This window comes from Manis pentadactyla, chromosome 12 (assembly GCF_030020395.1).
Source record: "Manis pentadactyla isolate mManPen7 chromosome 12, mManPen7.hap1, whole genome shotgun sequence".
NCBI classification, from domain to species: Eukaryota; Metazoa; Chordata; class Mammalia; order Pholidota; family Manidae; genus Manis; species Manis pentadactyla.
The window spans coordinates 42,605,188-42,629,030 of record NC_080030.1 but is presented as its reverse complement, the minus strand read 5'-3'; the positions used below and the strand labels follow the sequence as shown (position 1 = coordinate 42,629,030).

General features: G+C 41.7%; 1 protein-coding gene across 2 annotated transcripts in view; it reads left to right on the top strand.

The window, feature by feature from the left end:
• AKAP12 (A-kinase anchoring protein 12) overlaps positions 1-23,843 on the top strand; it is a 91,511-nt gene that overhangs the window by 49,532 nt on the left and 18,136 nt on the right. Inside the window, exon 1 of one of the 2 annotated variants that reach the window (XM_036910801.2) lies at positions 16,956-17,192. The exons of the other annotated variant lie outside the window; for it this stretch is intronic. Within the exon in view, the coding sequence (XP_036766696.2) occupies positions 17,168-17,192 (25 nt within the window). The 5' untranslated portion in view covers positions 16,956-17,167. Of the gene's footprint in view, positions 1-16,955; positions 17,193-23,843 lie in introns of those variants that run through there. 2 annotated transcript variants of the gene reach the window in all.

The following is a 23,843-nucleotide window of genomic DNA, read 5'->3' as shown; positions in this document are numbered from 1 at the left end:
AGATTTTTCTGGTAGAGTACATTTCAAGTGCACACCTCTCTTTGCCCAAACTATGATACGTTGCATATGAGCCTAGAGATCCTAGAGGGGAGGGTTATGGGAAAGTGAATCTTTCATGACACTATCCCTGGTTTGATGTCAGCCCATGTGGGGCAGTGGGAACCACACGGTCAGAGTCAAGCACCTTGCCCAGTGGTTGTCTTATAAAGGGCCACATGCTGAGGGAGAACCTTCTTCTCTTCTTGAGTTCTTGTCTTATCCTTCTGTTTAATCATAAATGAAAGAATAATTTAATAACCACTATTGAAGACATATAAAATGACCATTTGGCATACAGTCAACTGACTCTCACGTGTAATGTGAATAAGACAAGTGAAAGGAGGCTGGCCCTTGCCTCGGATAGATGAGACGCTTCTAACATGTGGAACCTGTTTCTCTTCTTGTTCCGTGCCCTGCGGAGCGACTTCAAGCAGGGATCTGCTTTTGAAGTTGGTGGGAATACTGGTCTTTATAGAACACCACAGGCATGATATAAAGTTAAAAATATATACAGCCTCACAGAAGGAGGATTTGCATGACCTAGTGTGAAAGTTTCAAGTAATTTCCATCAAAATAATTGGAATGGCTTTAACTCCGATTCCAGAGCCCCACGCTTTGCCCTTCTATGGCAGCTTTGAATCAAATCAAGCCATCACAGTTTTGGAGCCTTCTGTGATGGAGCCACAGTGCTCAGTGCATCAGGGAAGGTGAAGAATGTGAAGAAATGGCCCGCTCTTTATGGTGCTTTTCCACTGGGGAGACAATAAACTAGTCAATGGAAGCATTCATAAGATACAAATAAGATTAAGAAGGCAATGAGGTGGTAATCTAATGAATTTCCCAGGAGATGAGAGCTGCTCAGAGATCTGGCGGGGCGATCATTTGAGGTTAGAGGGTGGGGTGAGATCTGGGCACTGAGGGAGGTTGGTTTAGGTTTTTTGAGACAAGGGACACCAGCCAAAGTGAGCAGAATAATACCAGGCAGCGCAAGCTTAGTGTGTATCCTGAAGCAGTGTGTGTGGTCTTCAGCTGTCACAGTGTCCCGACAAGGTAGCTAATAATCGTACTTCAGATTCAGACCCAGGTTAACAGAGTCCCAAGCCCCCGCTCTCGACCGCCAGGCTGTTTGTGTATGAGGCATATCCCCCACCAGAAGCAGCAAAGAGTAGAATGAAGACCCAGAAGAGAAAATGGGCCAGGTAATAGGGCACTGAAAGCAGAGTAGGGTTTAGAAAGCACTTAGTAGGCAGTGTGGGCTCACTGAGCTCTGCCACCCGGGCTTATCTGATAGGTATGATCTGATCAATACAAGAAGGCGAGGAGCAGCACAGACAGGCAGCAGCAACCCATGTTTCCAAATTATCCCGGATGGCATAAAAATCCTTACTCCGTGGCACTTTACGTCAGGTCTCCAGGCTATCTTCCTTTAGTCTAGACGTGATTTCTTTCCCATTTCAGCCATGTGGGTAAACACTGATTTTTATAGGCAGCATTTCTGTCTCCACTCTGTGATTATTCTGTTGTTTACCTGAGCCGACCCTGGCTTCCGACCATGGCCTTGGGGGATCTGAGCAAATATCAAATGCCTTTTGCAGGAAGATAATTAATGTACTTTGTCCTTCAGGAGATCCTGAAGAGGCCTTGTCGCCTAGGAAAGGACCTTGTGTGGCCCAGAGGCCACCTGCAGAGGCATTTCCGCAGGCCCTGCCTGTAGGATGAGATTGTATTGTTTTAGGCAGAACTGTTACTCCTTTTGGTTTATGAGGGTCTCTGAGGCTGCTTGCTGTGCTTCTGTGTTTTTTCTTCCCCCATTTTGTCTGCCTGGCAGTGTGAATCCAGAGTCTTTCTGTTAAAAGTATTAAATATTTTTCTCATGCTTTCCTTTTGACATCAGTGATAGCCGATGGTTATACACAGAAATTGATTCTATGTGGAAGGCTTCCTGTAATGTAAACAAAAGCACAGTTTGGTATGGAACATTAATTGTAGGATCTGGGGGGCCTTGGTTTCTTTTTCTGTTCAATTGCCAAGAACAGATCCAACCCATCTTGGTCCCTAGGAGGACTGGTCAGCAGTGGAATTTGGTCCTGCTGTAGACGGGTCAGTTGATGCGAGAAAACTGTGAACAAGGGTCATGTGTGTGGGGGTGTTTTTTAAAATTTTAAAGTGGCAGGCAATATTTAGACAAAGCCAGAAGTGAAAATATTTTCTACCTCGACTTGCTTGCTCTCTTCCTGAAACCAGAAATACTGGTGCGTCGGAACCTGATCCTCTTCGTATAATGAAAGTGGAATCCTGTTCCCTTGTAAACTTTTAAAAATGATAACAAAGGGAATTGTCTACTAAATATTTTCTAAACTGTGCAGCAGGGACAGATATATATAAATGTATACACACATATGTTTGGAACTTGAAGAGTACAATTCTGGGGGCCATTTCTTAGAGAGTCCAGAATCAGGCATGAGAAAAAATAAAAGTGAAAAAATAAAGTTCACAGTAATTCTCAGTTGGGGATTTAGTCCCTTTATGCTGTATTCTTTTTAGGTGGTTTGTCATATATCGAAACTGCTTATATAGAAGTGCAGTCTTTTGCCTCTACCAAGTTCTGTCACACTGTGCGATTCCTAGCATTCATGGGGGTTGCACAATTGCCATTCATTTTATGGAAGATATGCTTCTGCTGCAAGTAAAAAAAAAAAGAAAGAAAGAAAGAAAGAAAGACCCTCCCCACTCAACCCCAAACTGTCATTTGTTCTATAGTCTGTTCCATACTATGGTTTTTCATGAGTTAAATGCTTGAGCAGGGATGATTTTTAAAACATTTTATTTTGGTTGCGGTCCAGTTTTAGATTTAAAACTTTTGCACATTAGAACCTTTAGATTTTTTTTTTTTAATTCAATCTTGGTGTCTGTTGGGCAGATTATTTTCTTCCCAAACAGATGGGAAAACACAGTATTACAAAATAAAAAAACTCAAGACATTCTTTGTTTTGATAATAACATAATTTGTTAAATAACATGCCTGGTGAGCTCATTGCCATATACCTATAATCACGGGAATGTCTGAGGTCTTTAATATGTTTGCATTTGTCCTTTACAAATAGTTATTTCTGTTACTTTTTGAGATTTGCCTTTCCGCAGAGTACACACAGCAAACATTTTAAAGGATGTGAATGCATGTTTTCTCCGTCTTCACAAGACACATTTGTGTGAACAAACAATGGTGGTCCTCTACTCGGCTTTTTAATTTTTGTTCACATGTGCTTGTGCTATTTGCATACCCAGAGTGAGGACATTTAACACCAGCAACACTGGAGCAGCACATGGGGGCTCTGCCCTTGGCATTTGACACTTTGGGGCCAACTGCATGAAAAGTATCAGCCAGACAAACAGACGAACAGGCTTTGTTTTGCTAAGCAGACCGGTGAGAAGGCTGCCTAGGGTACCGTGCACGTGGCCCACCACTGTTACAACTGCCCTGATCCTGGAGGCAATCCTGGAAAACATGCCCTCAGCCCCAAGAGGGACCAAAAAAACCCCAAAATGTTGTCACTCAAAAGCAGAAATATTTTAGAGAATGTATTTCTTGCATTTCGCAGGATTCCACTTTTCTGCATCTGGGTATTTTACCCCCAGATACAGTAACAAAAATGGCGGATCCATTGCTCAGTTGTCTAAAGCTTAATTTGCAACACTGGAGAATTTCATTTTTCTATTGTGCATCAAGTCACTGTCTTTGCTTTTATTAAATTTGCTGTTTGAACCCTCCAGCTCCTAGTGTCTTAAGTGCCTTTGGGATATGGAAAGGCCAAATGGTGACTGCCAAGTGATCACACCCCTCCCTGTGGATCTTGTGACCTTACAGACAATCTGTCCTGGAGTTACAAGTAGTTCTTTGCTTTTGGACCATATAATGACTTTTATCTGGACAGTGAGGACCCTGAGAACAGCTCTAGGTTTTTGTAAAGATTGCCACTCCCCACCCTCACCCCTCAAATAGACTTGTTTTTCTGCGAGAGGCTTTCTTGACTCAGAGAAGAATTGTTTTTATGATTAATCCCTTTTCTGTTGCACTTTATGATGTAATTGGTACCTTGTTAGTATTCTCATAAAACATGCCTGTCGCCTAAATTACCATCCCCTATCCCTCCTTTATTTTTTTCCACATCAGTTGCCAACATCTGGAGTTCGAGGTGCCTGCCTCTTAACTCCACCTCTGCCAAAAGATAAGAATACGTTAATATATATATATATATAAGCCAGCAGAGATTTCTTGGGACTAGGGAAGGGGTTCTGTGTCATTCAGTGCTGAACCCCACGAGTATAGAACAGTGTCTGACGTGGTAAGCGCTCAGAAAATATTGGAATAAATGAAGTCACCATTTAAGTTAGAGTTAACAGTATTACATTTTTACTCATGGGAGAGGGGGACGTGTTATCTTCCCACTTTACAGAATGCATTTCCTGTGTAAATGCTGCAGCTTTTTAGATTTACGCCCCCCACTCCAGTTCCTTGGTTTCACGAGCACTAACAAAGCTAGGTGCTTGTCCGAGCACGATGCTGGGGTCTTCCAGGTGCTTACTGTTACTCCGGTGTTGCCTGGAAGCATGAAATCAGACCCTGACCTCCCAGTAATGCTATCAAATATGAGTTCTCAACAAAGAGAGGACGCCCCTCCCCCGCACTTTCGTATTTCAAATGCAGTATTTCTGTATGACATTTTCTCCAGCTGTATCCTGTTTTGTAATGATCTGAAAGCCAGGGAGAGCACTCACAACATAGGCCTTGAACTTGGGCAGAAGTACTGGAGTAGGCAGTTTCTGGGAACTGGTTTTAATCCATTCCTCTGTCCCACAGCTGTGCTCTTCGTGTGCCTCTCTGAAATTACTCATTGTCGTTGACAAATTTCTGTACAAATTCTCTACTATTTTCATCTGTAAAGAAACAGGTTTATTTTTTAGTAATTAACAACCAAGCTGTATAGAGAAGACACTTCTTTCCTCTGAACTACAGTCAAGTCTAACAGTGTAACAACCCTTGATTTTTCCCTTCTACCATGAGAAAAGGCGAGGAGGGCGAGCGGAGGGGGTAAGACTTCGATTCACCCTCCTTCTTCATGATCAGTTCCTTATAGAGGACCAACACATGAGTAAGGCTGCTTTAATCACTGTGTTTCTGTGTGACCTTGCATTGAACACATCCCTTCGTCTCATAAGCATCAGGTTTTCCTCTGTAAAATGAGCATCCTCATCCATCTCTGAAATTCTATGACTGAGTAACATCAGTATTGCTAGTCAGATAAGCATTAAAAAACCAAATGATGGATTAGCCACTGAAGACATTCAGGTGACCTTGGGCAATTTCATGAGGCCTTTCTACAAAAACACTTGCATGCTTTTTCTTTTTAGTTTCATCCTAAAAGCCATCTTCTAGATTTGAAGTTGTAGTTTAATGAACAAAAATTAAAGAGGGGAAAATTTTTTCAAGACTGTCTTGATATGTAATCATTCAGGTATGCAAGAAGGATAAGTAGCTCCATAAGGCTACGAGGTAGCATATCTCTCCCCCTATATGGGAGAAGATCAGAATTATGTAAAGGTTTGGTATCGCCCAGAATGGGTGAAAGATGTTGGTTAATATCTACTTGCCCTAAAGATTGTCAGTCAATCTTCAATTACTGCAAAGACTTACTTCTAAATGGCTATAATATTAAGGTTACTTCTGTGCACTCTTTGAAGAGGGTTGATACTCTGGCCCGCTTAAGGAGGAGTGTAGGTGAGATGGCCTAAAGACTTGGCCACATAACATATAGTATACAAAGATTGAGACCCTTTCTCTTGGAGGGATGGAGGTGATCCCTCATAATGGTTCTCTAATTATGACTAAGGCACTAGCAGAAACATTAATTATTTTAGCCATTATACTATGGAATGAAAATCCTTTTGGTGTTTTCTCAAAAAGTGACTCATCCTTAAAACAGCTCCCAGTTTACCTGATACAACAGCCCCCAAATGGCTCTGGCAATGATGAGTTCTAGAGCACAATTTCCCTATATGACATAAAAGGATGCTCTGACAATTTCCAGAAGATATATTCTCTGGGCTTAAATTCTGCAATTTTTTAGCCTATCCGTTGATTCTTATTCCTGAATATACCATACTTTGAATTTTGCAAAGTGCTTTTATAGTTAGTGTCAGCACAGTGGAAGGATCAAGTAGACCTCCTCTGGCCCACTGTTAAACAATGCGTGCATTAGTTATTTTTGGTGAAAAGCAGTGTGTGACAGATTTAATTAATTGAATGAACTGGTTGCTTTAACATATCTTAACATGGATGTGTGGTATTTAGACTGACACCGAACACAAGGTGATTGTCCTGCTGTATTAGTTTGCTAGGGCTGCCATAACAAGCTACCACCAAGTGGGTGACCTGAGCAACAGCAGTTCGTTATCATCAGGTTTCGTGTCTCTGATGCCTGAGCTTGGCCTGCATATAGCCATGTTCCCTCAGTGCGCTCACATGCCCTTCCCTCTGCCTGCCCATCTCTGCTGTCTCTCTGTCATAATCCCCTTCACTAGGATGCTCTGGCCACCCTGAAGGTCTCAGTTTTACTTAATCACTTCTTTAAAAATTCTGCCTCCAAATAGAGTTACATTTTGATGTGCTTGGGGTTAGAGGTTCAACATGAATTTGGAGGAGACAAGATCCAGCCCATCATATCTTGCTTTCGTGACTGACCAACTGGAAAATCAGGTTTGGGATCATTCAGAATTCTCCCTTAGTGAAAGGGAACTTTGAGGCTGTCTGCACCCGGCTCCTACCGCATGCAGGGGGCTCTTCTGCCTAAATACTAGAAGGTTTGGGGAATATCTCCCTACATGGAAGCCAGTTATTCCCCTGGGGGAAAATAGGCCTCCTTCCAGCTTATTTCCTCTGTTTCAGTGCTGCCTTCTGGAGCTGCATGGAACAATGTCACCTCCTTTTTCCACATGGTAGGCCTCTATATATTTGAAAACATTTTTCTTGTCTTTCTTTATTTAATCTTTTCTTCTCTAGACACATATGTCCAGCGCAAATAAGCTGCCTCACATTAAAAGCAAAATGCCAGGACATGTATGTATGTATCTCAAATATGAATGTACTTGATGGAAGCTTGCCAAGCATAACTGGGCTTCAGTGTTAATATTTCCAACCTTTCTAAAGGGTAGTTTATTCTCAAACTCTTTAAAATGCGAGAGCAACTTAGTCTGCCTGACACCAAGTATTATATACCAAAGAATTGATCAGAGGGGATAAGTACATTGATTAGAGGGGATACATGAATCAAAGTCAGATAAAATAAAGAAAATACCAATATGTGCTGATAGGTGTTTCTAATGGTGGGATTGTCAGTCCCCCTTTTGGTGTTGTATTCATCATGATTATAAAAGCACACAGCCTTACACAGCACAGTGGGTAGAGGGAAGAATACAAGAACTTCCATTTTCTGATGTATTGTATGTTATAAATAAAATGGACGATTCATAGTTTCCAACAGAATGAATGGCCTTAGAGCGGGACCAGGGTTTGCACCTCAACGACCTCCTGCAAAGCCCCCAAGATTCCCTTCAAGCTCTGTGCTCCCCCCTCTAAGCTAAGTGAATGAATTTTTTGCAAAAGTGCAACATTCTCCTCATGCTTGTCAACTCTTGTCCCTAAACATTCCCCAGGTGCATTAATTTCTGCTCTGTTCACATTTGGATTCTATCAGTGTCACTTGATAAATGTATTACTTCGGAATTGGATGCTATTCTGATTCTTACTCCCTCGCTGGCTCTTAAGGCCTCTGTCCTTAGTCTTCTGAAGATCTCATACTGATGAGCCTCCATGTGGATCCATTTATTCAACATGCTGGGTTCTCATGAGGTCTTTCAGGTTAGAAATGCATGTCCTTCACTTCTGGGAAATTATTTCTTCCATTCCCATCTTTTTCTCTGTTCTCTTTTGGAATTACTATTAAGATTTTAGACCTTCTAGAATTGCTCTAATTAAGATCTCCCCCTGCCACCCCCCCACACCCCCCCCCCTTTTTTTTCTCTGTAGTACTTGGCTCTATTTTCTGGGAAAACATCCTTAAGACCTCAAGACTAGATTTCATTTTATTAATTCTATTTTTAATTTCTAAAAACTGGTTTTTCTTTGTTCTAAATACCCCCTTTTAAAGCATCCTGTTTTTTCTTGGCTACAATATCTTTTATCTCCCTGAGGATTTCTTTAAAAGTTCATTTCTCTGCAGAGCTTCTCTGTCTCTTCCATGTTACTTCTTTGCCTTTCGTATTAGATGTTTTCATTACGTGACTGATTTGGGGGCTGGTTTGTCTTATTTAAAAATTGGTTGAAAGCTATGTGTCCTGGGTCATTGGTTGCCACGCCTTGAGGGTGATCTGCTTGGTCTTAAAATCTCTTTTCTTGGACTGGTTGTATTCCCCTAAGAGGACTCTTCTTTCCTGGAGTGCTCAGGCTTTGTTCTGAAGGCTAGTGAGGGGGAAGTCTGGGAGTGGGGTGTGTAAACACCACTTGCTTTCCATGATGGTGCCCTCGGGGGGCAGGGGTGCCTGCCTCCTCCAGTGATCCGCACCCCCCAAGTCTGGACATGCGTTTAGGATATAAACCTCTTATCTCCTGGGACCGGTGAGTGAACAGTGCCTGGCCGTACATAGTGTGGGAAGGGGCACTTAGAGGGTCTTGTTTTAAAACACATTTTTAAAACTTGAATAAAATACACACAACACAAAATGTGCCGTCTCAACCATTTTTAAGTACACGGATGAGTAGCAGCGAGTACATTTACATTGTGTAGCCTTGACCACCATCCCTCTTCAGAGCCTCACCTTGCAGTGGTGAACCTGTACCCCTCCAGTAACAGCTCCCCATTTCCTCCTCCCCCCAGCCCCTGGCAGCCACCCTCCTACTCTCTGTCTATGAATTTGACCCCTCCAGGTACCTCACGTAAGTGAAGCCATGTATGAACGTATGTCTTTGTGACTGGCTTGTTTTGCTTAATAATGTCTCTCCTTAAGGTTCATCCACTTTGTGGTCTATGATAGGATTTCCTTCCCTTTTAAGGCTGAGTGATAGCCCATTGTGTGTATATACCATATCTTATTGACCCATTCATCCACATCTGGAGTCTTTCAGCCCGTCTTCCTGCTGTAGGCCCACTGAGGCTCTTGGGGATTTCTGTGGCATAAATTGCGTTACTGTCCTCACTGCCCTCCCAGGATGCAGCTTTCCCAGAGCAGTCAAGCCAGTTGCCACTGCAAATTTCTTGTCTTTTTTCTGTCTTTCTCTGACCCTGGAATTTAAGTATTAAATTTTGGTGAGCCAGGAGTGTGTTTTCTGCAGGCGTATAAGTTAGATGGGCTGCCACCCAGAATTTAGTCTTTGCCTAGCTAGTAAATTTTACTTGGACTAAAAAAAAAAAGAAAATTGTACACTTCTACTTATCACACTATATCTGTAGAAAAAGCTGTCTTTCCACATCAATTGTAATTCCTGTGACTACAGATTAAGTATATTTAATTCTTCTGTGTCAATTTTTGCTTTGTATGTATTTTTGAAGCCCATCTAAATATACTTGACCGCTTAAGTAACACACTGATCATTTTAATTTTAAGCACTTTACCCTTGTGTACGATTGCAGTAAAAGTTGGTGGGAAAAACAATAGATTCAAATATATTAACTCAAATTAAGAGACAATGTAAAAGGCAGTTGTAATAATGAAATCTGTCAAAGCGCATTTAATTCCTCGCCACTTAGAAACCACCAGGAACCCACCTGTAAATAAAACCAAGTAAGGTTTATGTCAGGCAGGAGGGTGTTCCCTGCAGGAGAGCTCAGTAATGCGGAGATGGGAAGGCCTTAATACAGGATATGGGCTTATGCTGGATAATTCTGAGAAGAGTTGGGAGAAACGAAGGCGCCCACTCTAAATGGGGCATTGAAGAAATGAGGGCAGTCCTGTGATTGGATGTCTTGGTAATTTCTGTCTGGGAGGCAAAGAGATTAAAGCAGAGAGAGAATTGTCACTGGGAAAGAAGTTAGCTGGAAGGGGGCAATATTCAGTTGTGTTTATTGTTGCAGAGCTATTTGCTGGCCATATGTGGCTGTTGAGCCCTCGAAATGGAGCTAATCCTGTTTCTGAGATGTGCTCTTTGTATAAAATACATACTGAGTTTCAAAGACTCAGTATAAAAAATGTATAATATTTCTTCCTATTGAGTACATGCTGACATAATGTTATAGAATATTGGGTGAAATAAAATTACATTAAAATTAACCTCACTTCTTTTTATTCTTTTCAATATGGGTCCTAGAAAACTCAAGGTCGCCTGTGTGCGTTGCTTGGGGGCCAACACTGTAATTCAGGGCAAGAGCTGTGGGGTGCCGGTGGGTATTGGGTACGGAGGTAGCATTATTCTGAGCCTTGTTCAGCTTGCCCCTCCATCCCACTCCTTTTGGTTACGAGGAGAGATGGCTCCGGTTAATTACTTCTGGCGCTAGATAATGCTTCTATTATCAGGATGCGTTTCTGAAAATCAATGATGGAGGGGCATTCTTACTTTTCCAGAGGTCGTTTTCAAAGGAATCTTTAAAATGAGACTTAACTGATACTTCAAGCGGTATTCCTCAGCCTTTTTCATTGTTATCTCTGTAAGGAGTCTTCTTAAACATTTTTCTAATGTCACATCCCTGTAAAATTTTAATAACATACACTGTATATCAGTTTATGTACCATATAATCTCTGTGCTTCATGCACACAGAGCTTCCTCTTCATGAACCAGTTTTCATCCCACTGGAGGCAGTATTGCCTCTGTTGACAAATGCATGGTGTAAAGTGCGCATAATAGCGCACATCTATTCTGCTTCTAGAAAGCACTAGTGTTAACCTTCACTTGTACCTCAGAATAACATTACTATGATACATATGTGTTATCCCATCATTTGAAACCCAGGCACTTAAATATTTTGCCCCTGGCCACATAGCTAACAGAAGAGCCAGAACTAGCTAGCTTTTCAGACTATGAAGTTCTCTTTTGATTATACTAAAGACAGGGGTGGTCAGTTTTCAGATGAATAGAGTGTTTGAACATGTCAACCAGGAAAGAATTGGTTCCTATTCATGTACTGACCAGATTTGATAGAGAAGCAAGTTCTTTCTTATTTTGTAATTTTTTAAAGATTACACTTTAACTTTAGTCTGCTTTGCTTGCTAATTTGTATGTTTCAGTGATTGGAGACTTGAAGATCATGATTTAGACCACTTTGCATTTTTGAAAGGTAATCAGAGGTAGTATTCTAAATTTCAAGGTCTGGCAGTGCTGAACCACATCGTACAACCCAGAGCCAGGTGTTGAATGTGCTCACATTCAAACCGTAAAAGAAGCGGAAAGTTGTTGAAGATTTTTGAAAGGTTAAGAAAATACTGAGACAAATTGCCCTTAATTCCACTGTGGTTAGCTTCTGTTATTTTATTTCTGGGCTCTTTTTCTACTTCAGCCTCAAGTATATATGCATTTTAAAAAGCAAAATTGGAATTACAGAAAATATAATTTATATTCCACTTTCTCCCTGAACAAAGGTGTGTAGATTTATATTATCAATGTAGGCATTTTCCTTTTCATTATCTGCTTCAAGCATGTTTTTGCCAGGTATTCCAATGAAGGGTTAAATATTTCTTTTTTCTGCTGTTGGAACACTTAGGTCCTTTAAGTAGTGTACAATCCAAGCAGTAAACATGCTCATACATAAATCTGTACCTCTCTAGTTTGGTATGTTTCATAAAAATAGAATTGCCAAATCAAAGAATAAAACAATATGTGGACTCAATAAGGGAGAAATAACACTTATTTTATATTGCTTTTATTATTTGGATTGAGTTTTTAAATATTTTATTTCCCCTCTTTTAAAAAAATTGTCTTAAGTGATCTTAAATCCCCCTTTCACTTTTTTATTGTATTACAACAGCCCCTTTGAAGAGCTATTTTTCACATTTGTCTTGAGGATTTTGCATTGAAATAACCATGTCTGTATAAACATGCATTTCAACTGGACCATAAAATTCAATTAGCCGATATTTGTCTGTGTTCGTATCGTGGGGCAGAGACCTGAAAACATGCTGATCCCAGGAAAACCTGCCCATCTTGTATGTAACTTGATTATGTTATTTAGATTCAGTGTCTATACATTAATCTTCTCTTTCATGGTTATCCAGGATGCTGTAAAAAGATGATCTTGCGCCATTTTAAAGGAGTAACAGTGGCATTACGGTGCCCCCTTAGATTTCACCTGACCATTTCCAGCCAGAGGTTACAGACCTTACTGGATTTTGGTTTATTTTCCTCCAAGTGAAATGCCAGGTTGAAAAGGAATCCGAGGAGATGGCGAGGGCTCGCTTGGGTGTGTGAGCCCATTTCTCCAGTTCTCTGATGCTCTTATTTGGGGTTAATACTCAAGCTTCCCTGGAAGAAATTAATGAGCCTAGGATGGATGCCCGTTCTGGTGTATTGACCCCTTTCAGCACAGAGAATAAATAATTCCTTTATTGTACTTATTTGCCTGTTGGTCTTGGTCTCTCGGACTGTGAGGCTGCTTCAGTTCTCGTCCTGTGTCACCGGTTTGTGACGTGTCACACCGTTGACCGCTATTTCCATCTTTCCATCCTGTCCACATTTGGTTTCTGAATGCACTTTCTCCTCGATTGCCTCTGATCTCTGTCCGTTCTCAGGGTGCTTTTCCAGATTCCTCTTCCTTAGAGTTCCAGACCTTTCTGATGTCACATCCTTTGATTTGGATGATCTCAAGAGATTTGCCAGGCTTCCGCTGCCTTCTCTTTGTGCCTCGGGCATCTTGCAGTAGGCGCATGATATGACTTTGGACTCCTTCCTCACCCTGGTCACCACGGTTTCCATCTGTTCCATTTCTAGAGTTTCTTCCTCCATGTTATGACTGCCCAGTTACCTTTTCTAAATTACGGTTCACATTGTGTGTCAGTCTGCTCCAAAACCTCCAATGATTCCTTGAAGCCTTCAGAACTAATACAAAAATTATTAAAAAAAAAAAAAGTTTTAAGGTGATAAAATTCACATACCATGCAATTGATCCATTTGAAGTATACGTTCCCATTGTTTTTGGTATATTTGCAGATTTGTACAGCCATCAGTCACCACAGTCAGTTTAGAACCTTTTCATCCCTTAGAAAGAAGCTCCATACCTATTAGAGGTCCCTCCCCCTCTCCCCAGCATTCTGGTTCTAGGTCACCACTAGTCTACTCTATGTCTGTATAGATTTGCATATTCCAGACATTTCATGTAGGTGGAATTAAACAATATGTCAGTATGTGCTCTTTTGTGCCCAGCTTCTTTCACTTGGTAGATTTTTTTCAGTGTTCATCCATGTTACAGCATGTATAAATCATTCCTTTTTATTACCGAATAACATTCTATTGTACAGATACACCAAATTTTATTTATCCATGCATTGGTTGATGGACATGTGGGTTGCCCCTACTTTTTGGTTATTAAGAATAATGATGCTATCTATATTCCCACACAAGTTTCTGTGTGGTTGTAGGTTTTCATTTCTCTTGGTATATATCTAGTAGTAGAATTACTGGGTCATATGTAAATCCATGTTTAGCATTTGGAAGAACTGCCAGATTGCTTCACAGAGCAGCTGCACCATTTTACGTTCCCACTAACAACATACGAAGGTTCTGATCTCTCCATTCCTTGTTACTGTTTGTCTTCTTGATTATAGCCATCCTAGTGAGTGTGAATTGGCACCTCATTGTAATTTTGATTTGTATTTTCCTAGTGGCTAGTAATGTTCAGTATCTCTTTGTACTCATTGGCCATTTGTGTATTTACTTTAGAGAAATGCCTACTCAAATCCTTTGCCTATTTTTAAATTGTGTAGTTTGTTAGAAAGTTCTTAAGATGTCATCCATAACTTTTTGTAATCTGGCCTCAAACATAGTGTTTCTGGCTTGATGTCAGTAATCATCTCCGTCCCTTCCTTCCCCTCCCCTGGTTTTCTCAAGTAGACTGTGAGGTTTTAGTTGCCAAGAACTATTAGGGAAGTGTCATGATTCCCTAAATGTCTTGGTCTTCTTGCCCTTTGCCCACATTGCTCCCTCCGCAGGGGCTGCCTTCCTCTGCGCCCCAGATAGGGCTGCCCCTTCACACACCCTGTCCTTCCTGAGGCTAGCTCAGGTATCATCTGAAGTGAGCTAAACTGGAGTGTGCCTGCCTCCGTCTCCAGGTGTGTCTTGCCATCCAATACAGCTCCCTGAGACCAAGGACAGTATCTAATTGTATCCCTGGGTGCTTAGCACAGTTATCAGAGCACAAACTTGGTAAATATTTGTTGCATGAACTATTAAGGTTGGGGAAACACTTTTTCTGTCATCCACTTATTTATGATAAGGCAAACATTTGCCATTGTTTTTGCTTTGGGTGATGATCTCTAAAATTATGATTTAACAAAAACAAAAGGGGAATAGAAATAGTAACAAAAGAAAATTCCCTGCATTGTGCACTGACCTTCGGTCTGATCTTTAGTCCTGCTCTTACACTGATTGATGACTTCTCTTTGTAAACCCAGACATACAGAGGCCTACCAGGCAGCTGCGCCACATCCCCTGCCCTTGATTCCTCTTAGAGGTGGAGATCAAAGGAGAACTGTCTGCTAAGAATCAACAACTTGCCACCTGATCTCTTGTTCTGCCTTGTGGTTTGAACTGCCTCTTTAAGAACATCAAATCAGACATGTTAGTGTTCTTTACCAGTGTCATAGAAAGGAAGAAAGAAGTTTAAGGGACAAAACTGAACAGTAATATATTTACCTTTTAAAATATTGCTTTAGGCTTTAAATTTGTAACTAACTAGTGAAGTTTCTTCCTGTCCAGCTCAGTGGAGCAGCTGTTGCTTGTCCTGTTAGAATTTGGACTTAGAGGAAGTAGAGGAGCTGGCAGCGTAGCTAAGCAAGGTCAGAATCAGCGGATGCACCCATGAGTGAGTGGAGCATGTATATTGCAGAGGCAGAACCAGGTGATAGCCGTGTGCTGTTTCCAACAGCTGGTGCTGAGAAACGATGCCCAGTTGACACCTCAGAATCCCGAGGTCGCCTATGCTCCTGGGACAACTCCGCAAGAGCGCGAGCGCTGCCTAGGGACACAGTGTCTGTGCTGATACACCCATTTGGGAAAGCTATAGGTCACTCATTTCACATAGACCACCGGTGCTGCCTCCAGAGTCTCTGATCATCATCTGCACAACCAGGGCTGGGGCTGGGGGCCCAGGTTCAGGGCAGGAGAGGAATGCAGAGCTGCCCCAACCCCTTAGCTGTGTGGACTGCAGCAGGATCATTACATCAGCAGCATTGCATGCACACCAGGCGCTCATTACAACTGAAGCAATTTGTGAACCAAAGTTAAGACTTCTCCAGGGAAGATAAAAGGTTAGGAAGCCAAGTGGCTTGCTCTGGGAGTCAGCTCGCAGGCATCAGGACAAGGTGCATCATTCCGTATTCCCGCGTGGACTTAGGACCAGACTAGGCTGGGTGTTTGCCTGAGTATGAGGGAAATCCGGTCTGTGGAGAGGATGAGGCTGATTATTGTGACAAGGTTGGATTGCTGCAACGATGCCGCCTTAACTTCGCTCAGTCTGGGCTTCAGTATGGTCCCCAGCGCCCCCTGGTGGCCAGGAGGAACAACTCCGAGCCTTGCCAGCCAGCAGGACTCGTATTTGTGCTCCTTTTTCTGATACCCTCAGCCCTTCTCCTTACTCTGGCCACTGTGGTCCACCCCGGGCCCTCCCTGCCTCCTAGGCAGTAATGAACAAGATCTGGTCTTCACGGTGTTACGAGAGGAACAATAGTAAAACCTTACTTTTATTTGCTTAGGGAAAGAGTCTCGGCTAATTGGGATCAGAGAGGCAAGACAGGAAGTGATAAATAGGGGGAAGGATGGAAAGGAAACAAACCCCAGGGGGCCTAGAGGACCTGTTGAGATACAAAGGAGTGTGTCAAAACCGAAAGACTCATTTATCACCTTCTTCTGCCCTTACATAGAACAATTCTGAAGTTACGGGGAAAAAGGTTTTAAAAATTTAGGGCTGCCTGAAATTTTGTGAGTTTTTAACATAGACTCCTAATGATTTCCATGTCATGTGCTTGTCTATTAGAGCTGCGATAGTTTTTATATATTGGAATGTGGCATGGTTTGATAAAAAAAATGTAGCTTAATTTCAACCACTAAAAAAATACAGATCTAATGCTCAAGTATTTGGGCTTTTAAAAAAGTTGCCTTGATCAAGTATTGATGACACAAAGGCTGCCCCGGAACAGCCCTTCTCAAAGTGTTCAGGTGTTTAACAGGACTAAGAGTTGCTAATCCTCAGATCAGTGCTACTCCTGTGTGTGTGTCAGAAGCAGAGGGTTAATATATAAAATACTATAGGTGCTAAAAAGGGAACAGTCTTTTGCACCTCATCAGCCTTTAAGCCTACGTAAAGATAGAGAATACAGCGTTAAAAAATGGCAGTAGAATTTAATATCTCTTCGGTGATTTGCTTTAAGGAGTATTAAAAACTGAGATAGAAGTAAATCGGTGCCAGGAATGAAGTAACCGTTTAGATAAAATGCTGCTGGCTCTGGGTCTTATTTATCTCAGCAACTTTTAAACCCTCCCTGGGTCTCTCTCCAGAGCTTTACTGACCACTAACAGAGACCAGCTACAGGGAGGGCTCCTCTCCTGCAAAATGAAACACATGACCGGAGCGCGGTGCCAAGTCCCTGAGCGCGTCGGGGGCGGGACCAGACCCCCAGCTCGCCTGCCCGGATGGGGGCGTAGGGGAGGTCCTCCTATAATTAGCTGCCGAAATGCATCCTCTCCCCGCTTTTTGCTTGCAGCTTGCAAGGCAAGTTTTAGTTTTCCCTCGTCCTCTAAGGGCGGCTTGGCGCTTAGTTCTTTCTGATCACAGCAGGAAGGCACGGGGTTGGCAAGACCCTCTGCTGCTTCAGCCAACTGCCAAAGGAGGGCAGGAAACCCCCTGCTCTTCTGTTCCGGAGGCGCGCTACTAAAATATGCTGGGGATCGTTACCATCACAGGTAAGGCAGAAGCCAAGTCTCGGGGCTCTCCCTCGGTGGCAGGTGGAGCAAATGCTTTCTTCCCTCCGACAGGCGTTTGCGGGGGAGCCCTCCGGGTCAGTGGCTGGAGACTGGCGTTTATTGCTCTCAGTGTGCTGACGCTTTGATCAGAACAGCGTTCTCTCTGGCTCAGTATGATGAGCAAACTTTTGCCTGTGCAGGAATCTTCCTGACTGTGCTCAGGGGGAGGCCTTGAATATATTTTGTTAGGGGTGGTACCGGTACCCTTTTCCCCCCTGGGGACAGAGGAACGACAGCACCAACTGAATAGATAACATGTTAGATTGGGGTGAACTTGAAAACAGGCTGGGAAAGCTTAACTTAATCACTCCCTGTAGTCCTAAAAAACTATATGCCTGTTTTTGAGAAATTGCAGTATTCAGCATTTTGACTTGTTTATCAGGAACTTTCAATGAAGGTACACTTGACAGGGGCGCTACAAGGTTAGGTCTGGTTTAAGTGGTGGTTTTTAATAAAGCCATAGTACTATGAGATCGGGTAGCAGGCAGCAGCATTTAGGCAAAATGGGTAGTAAAAACGTGTTTCCTGAGATTCCTTTCTAAAAATCTGACTGAGTATAAATTATATTTAATACCGCTGGCAAATAAGATATATATATCAAATTTGTAGAATGCATTTATAGTTCTCACTTGGTATCGGATCATTGCATGCAATTGTACTATAGCCTAGCTCTGTAGGAAACCTATTTTCTCCATCTCTCTGCCTGCCCTCCTCAAGAAAGTAGTAAAATTCCATTGCTAATTTAGATTTATAAGACTAGCTCTTCTCTAAATATTGGAGACCATTGCTTGCCAAATCTACGTTTTTCTTAAAAACAAAGTATAGAATTTCTAGAACTTAAAATTTTTTTCTTGATACAATTGCTTCTGCAAAGCCTTGTCCTCCTTTAGAATTTTAAATCAGTGCCAAAGTGTAGCAAAGCTAAAAATATTGCTTACTTCCTATAGATTAGCTTGTTTACTTCGAGATTTCCTTAAAATTCCTTCCCCAAGTTAACTCACTGGCCTTTCTACCATTTACCTTGCATGAAAATTTACACGAGACCTAGGAACTATTACTAAATAGACTGTATGAAATTAAAAACTTAACACAAAATTCTCCATTTTTTCCAGGTCACTAGTTTTTCTGAGTGAAATGTAACAAATGCCCAACCTTGAGAGAGGCCACCTGGGAATGTGGGTCATGGGGTGTCGTGGCTGGGGTGGGAGTTCTCTGACCATAAGGGTTTTTTTTTGGGTGCTTTTTGTTATAGTAAAACCTTATGTTTACTATTTGATTAGTTTACTGCATGCTCTGTTTCTTATGGGAAAGGAAGGTGGTCCTAACAAACCTGGGGTACTTGAGGGCTTTTAAAAATTGGTTCAGATAATCCCAATGGAATGAACGCAAACAGTTGGAAAGACTGATTTTTAAAGCAACTTAAGTAGTTGGATTTGTTGCATTCTGAGTTTTGTTACACTGTGCACATGAGAATGTGGTAAAATGTGCTACTTTTTCCTGGTAATAAGAAACCACACAGAAAAATCTTAACTCCAAAAACTGAACAGGAAATAAAACATTTTGTAGGGGAGGAAGTGAAAGGTAAAAGGGAGTTTGCCATTTTTGTTTCCTTTGCAAGTTATCGTGATAGAGAAGATTTACAAAGCTATAGTCTTTAAATAGTTGGTCAGAATCTTGTACAGCAATGAAGCCTTTTAAAATTGGCATCAAGGATTAATTAAATATTAGATTAATCATATTAATTATGTGAAAGAATTATTCTAGTTCTCTGTAGTACTAGTGATGCAAGGAGCATTTAAAGTTCACAGTTACAGGAAGGGAATGGGACTGATGACATTTTTGTGGAATTACTCAGCAGTGAGCTTTCCTTTCTGAAAGTAGGGGGACGAGCCATCACAGAACTCTCATTTCCCCTGACCCTGTATACGCAAACGCCTGAAATGAAGGTGAATCATGAAATGATTATTCACATACTGTTGTCGTTCTTGAAGTTTTTCCCTCACATCACATGGGCAATGACTTGGCTTAAAAACTAGGAAGTATATGGGAGAATATATTTGTAAATGACATATCTGACAAGGGGTTAACTTTCAAAATATATAAAGAACTCACATGCCTCAACACCCAAAAAGCAAATAACCTGATTAAAAAATGGGCAGAAGATGTGAACAGACACTTCTCCAAAGAAGAAATTCAGATGGCCAACAGGCACATGAAAAGATGCTCCACATCGCTAATTATTAGGGAAATGCAAATTAAAACCACAATGAGATGTCACCTCACACCAGTTAGGATGGCCAATTTAGAAAAGACTAGGAACAAGTGCTGGCAAGGATGTGGAGAAAGGGGAATCCTCCTACAGTGCTGTTGGGAAAGTAAAAGTTAAACCATTGTGGAAAGCAGTATGGAGGTTCCTCAAAAAACAAAAAATAGAAATTCCATTTAACCCAGGAATTCCACTCCTAGGAATTTACCCTAAGAATGCAGGAGCCCAGTTTCAAAAAGACATATGTACCCCTATGTTTATCACAGCACTATTTACAATAGCCAAGAAATGGAAGCAACCTAAGTGCCCATCAGTAGATGAATGGATAAAGAAGAGGTGGTACATAAACACAAATGGAATAATATTCAGCCGCAAAAAGAAAACATCCTACCGTTTGCAACAACATGGATGGAGCTAGAGGGTATTCTGCCCAGTGAAATAAGGCAGGCAGAGAAAGACAAGTATCAAATGGTTTCACTCATATGTGGAGTATAAGAACAAAGAAAAAACTGAAGGAACAAAACAGCAGCAGACACACAGAACCCAAGAACAGACTAACAGTTACCAAAGAGAAAGGGACTGGGGAGGATGGGTGGGAAGGGAGGGATAAGGGGGGGGAAAAAAGAAAGAGGGCATTATGATTAGCATGTATAATGGGGGGATGGGGAGGGCTGTACAACACAGAGAAGACAAGTAGTGACTCTATAGCATCTTACTACGCTGATGGACAGAGACTGTAATGGGGTATGTCGGGGGGGATTGGTGATGGGGGTGTCTAGTAAACATAATGTTCCTCATGTAATTGTAGATTAATGATACCAAAAAAAATGTATGATAATAAAAAAAACTGAAGGAACAAAACAACAGCAGACTCACAGAATCCAAGAATGGAGTAACAGTTGCCAAAGGGAAAGGGACTGGGGAGGGTGGGTGGGAAGGGAGGGATAAGGAGGAAAAAGGGGGCATTACGATTAGCACACATTACATGGGGGGGGGCACAGGGAAGGCAGTACAACACAGAGAAGACAAGTAGTGACTCTGTAGCATCTTACCACGCTGATGGACAGTGACTGTAATGGGGTATGTGGCGGGGGGACTTGATAATCAGGGGAATCCTAGAAACCACAATGTTGCTCATGTGGTTGTATACTGATACAAAAAAAAAAAACGGGAAAAAACCAAAAAAATTACAAAGTATGTGATTTGACACAATGGTGATGAAAGGTGGCCTCTTCCCCACCCCATGTCATTGGTGTGCCAGGAAGAAAAAATAATTCTTCAAGTGGGAAAATACCTTTTCCATTTTCTCCATTTCTCACATATTATATTGATAAACTGGATTATCATGAGGAATTAGGCAACATCACTCTTGATCTCTGAAGTAGATAGACTAGGGACCAAAGACTCCTTCAATGTTCATGCAAGTTCTAGATCATTTGTAACACACTTTATGCAAATCATTTTGCAAGATTAAAAAAAAAAATACCCTCCGCATGGCTGCTTCTATCTTCCATGGAGGCAGGTTAGTTGTCAAGAGACTTGAGAGATGTGAAATTCATACCCTCACAACTGCTAGAGCAAAACCTACCACTTTGAGTGCCTACTCTGTGTGGTCATTAGCATTATTCCCTACAATAACCCAGCATACGGTGGCTGTTTACCCGCCTTTAATCAGGAAAACTCAGTTTCTGTTGGTGTTGCACAGCTACTTGAGAAGCACAGGTGTAGAGGACCTTGTAAAGGACCACTTCCCCATTGTGTAAAGGAGGTTAATATTGGTTTAAGGTGCCAATACTGTATACATTCCCAGATGTATAAGGGACCGCTGAACATGATTCTCAAGGTCAGAGCCACTGATGACCATCACCTGTATACTCCTGTTTCTGAGGTGTAATCCCAGCTAAACATCTCCCCTTGGAGGTTTTGTGGTTAATAAGCCTTTGAACAAGGGGAGTTGGGTGTGTGGAATATAAGGATGGATTTAGAATGCAGAGAATTCCTGGAGAAATTCCAGGACAAGGCTGCAAATCATGGGGGAAAGTTAACCAGCTCCAGCTGCTGCAGCCAGCAGTCCTGACATGCCTGGGGAATGGAGAGCACCGGGTAGAGTACACTTAGGCTGTCGGTGTTGAATCTTTTGCAGTCTAGCCCTTTTTCTCTTACATAAATGATAGCCATTGTGTCTTAGCTAAGTTTGGGTAAAAACATCAACATTTTGTACTATATAATGTGACATAGTCCTTAAAAGTCTTTTTTTCTTTTAAACCTCTGAAAGGAAAGAAAACAAGTTACGCTTTTATCTCTTAATTTCTTAAGAATCTGGAAGAGTGAGAAAAGAAAGGCACCCCTTCAGCTTTTGGACCCATAACAGGTCATCACTGCACACAGAGCTTGGCAGCTGGGTTTCTGGTGGGGGGAGCAGGGTCCCCAACAGTAGCTTTTAGTCTTTCTGGGATCATGGATGCTTTGAAACTTGGGAGGTGGGGGGAGTATGATATTTTTACAGGGAAAATGCGTATTTGCTTCAACACGTTCTAGATCTTTGCTGATAAATTTCATAGACATTTATTTAGAGGTAAATGTAGTTTCATGGAAAATAACAGCTAAATGGGGAGAGCTTTCCCAAGTCTCTGCCAAAGTGGGATTTCCACACATGAAATGACCGCAACTTTCAGTTTCTTGAGACACCATTAAAGACACAATATATCACGTTTTCACATTTTTTGGACTTTAGTAATAATTCCAGTCTGTAGGTGGTTGGTGTGTTTTAACCCTCGAAGGCCTTGTTATGACAAAGCTGTTAAAATATTTAAAAACACATAGGAGATTATTATGAAATATGTTATAATTTTTTCTATAATATAGTTATGAGGGTAGCTTATACTTAAAGTCAAAATACAGTTACAGGTGTTCACTCCAGGAAATACATACCACTGAGTGTCATTTTTCTTCTCCATTTCACTTTCCATACTTTTTAAGGATACTTTTCGTTTATGTTAGAAAAACTTAAAGACAGAGCTTACCCAAAGTCTTTGCTGTGTTCTTTTGTAAAACAGCTTCCAGAAGCTGTACTAGTTAGTTTCATCTGTGTCTAGCCTTTATATACTTCATCTTACATGCTATACATTCACCCTAAGGATCCTCTTTCCAGGGCATATTCAGAAAATTAAGTGAAAGAGCCTTGTAAGTTCATTTTAAAAATCATTTTAGTTTCCAAGTACTGTTTTCAGTACATTGACACTCTCACACAGACATATGATTACAGTCTTCTCCCAGCAAAAGGGAATTGAATTATATGGTAATGTTCATTAGAGAAGCAAGACTTGTGCCATACTGCTTTCTCTACCGGCCAGTGGGGAATACATGCTGACCAGATCACGCACCGGGCAGGACTGTGTTGGGCGTGGTACCAGTGGGCTTGTGGATCTGTGCAAGGACTGTAGCCTTCTCCAGCCCTTCTAAGTGGCTGTGGGATGGGGAGAGGCCCAGGGACTAGCAGGATGGTATAAATTAGGTGGAAGTTTCTGCCAACTTGACTTCTAGAAGTTTTTACAGTTGATACACTGGCCAGCTTCCTTACAAATTGTTTTGCCATCTTTGATGCCTGGCGAGAATATGGGCTTTCTAGCAGAATCAGGACATCAGTGAACAAAGAGTACCATTTGGACTTTAGAAGCATCAGAGAGACTTGCTGAATAATTTTCAGTGTTCTTGAAAATGCCTGGTTAATTCGGAGGCCCACTCTAAAACCAGATGTTTCTAGGGAAGGACTTTTTGGGTGTCATGAAAGTGTATCCCCAAATCAGCAATGTTTAGATGATCAAGCCTTTTGATGTCTCTCTTCCTATCCAGTCTGACAAATCTAAGGCAAATAACAATCTTGTAGGGAGCTGATGTTGAAAATTATGGCAGAGGAAATTTTGAAGCCACTACAATGCTTATGATGTGGTCGTGAATGGATTCTACTCTGCTAAGTCTAAACAGGGGAACATGGGTCTATTTTTTGCCTGGGAATATATTATTACCAGTCTCCTGTCACTCACCTGCTCCCTTCACTGCTGGGGTGGTCCTCTGCTCCCTGCCACCCCACTTTCAGGCTGTTCTGTTAATAATGTAACAGCCTCTCTGTTGGCTTACCAAGCTATCATCTTTTTAACTCATTCAGACCAGCATTCAGACAGCACATAAAAATACCTTTTAAAAAGGGATTCTGCTAGCTGGGAAGTAGAACGTGGATGGTAATGATGATGGGCTTGACAGAGCATCTATCCTCTCATCCCGAACTTGGGAAGTTTGGGGTGATTTTGCTGTACTGTGTGGAGCAG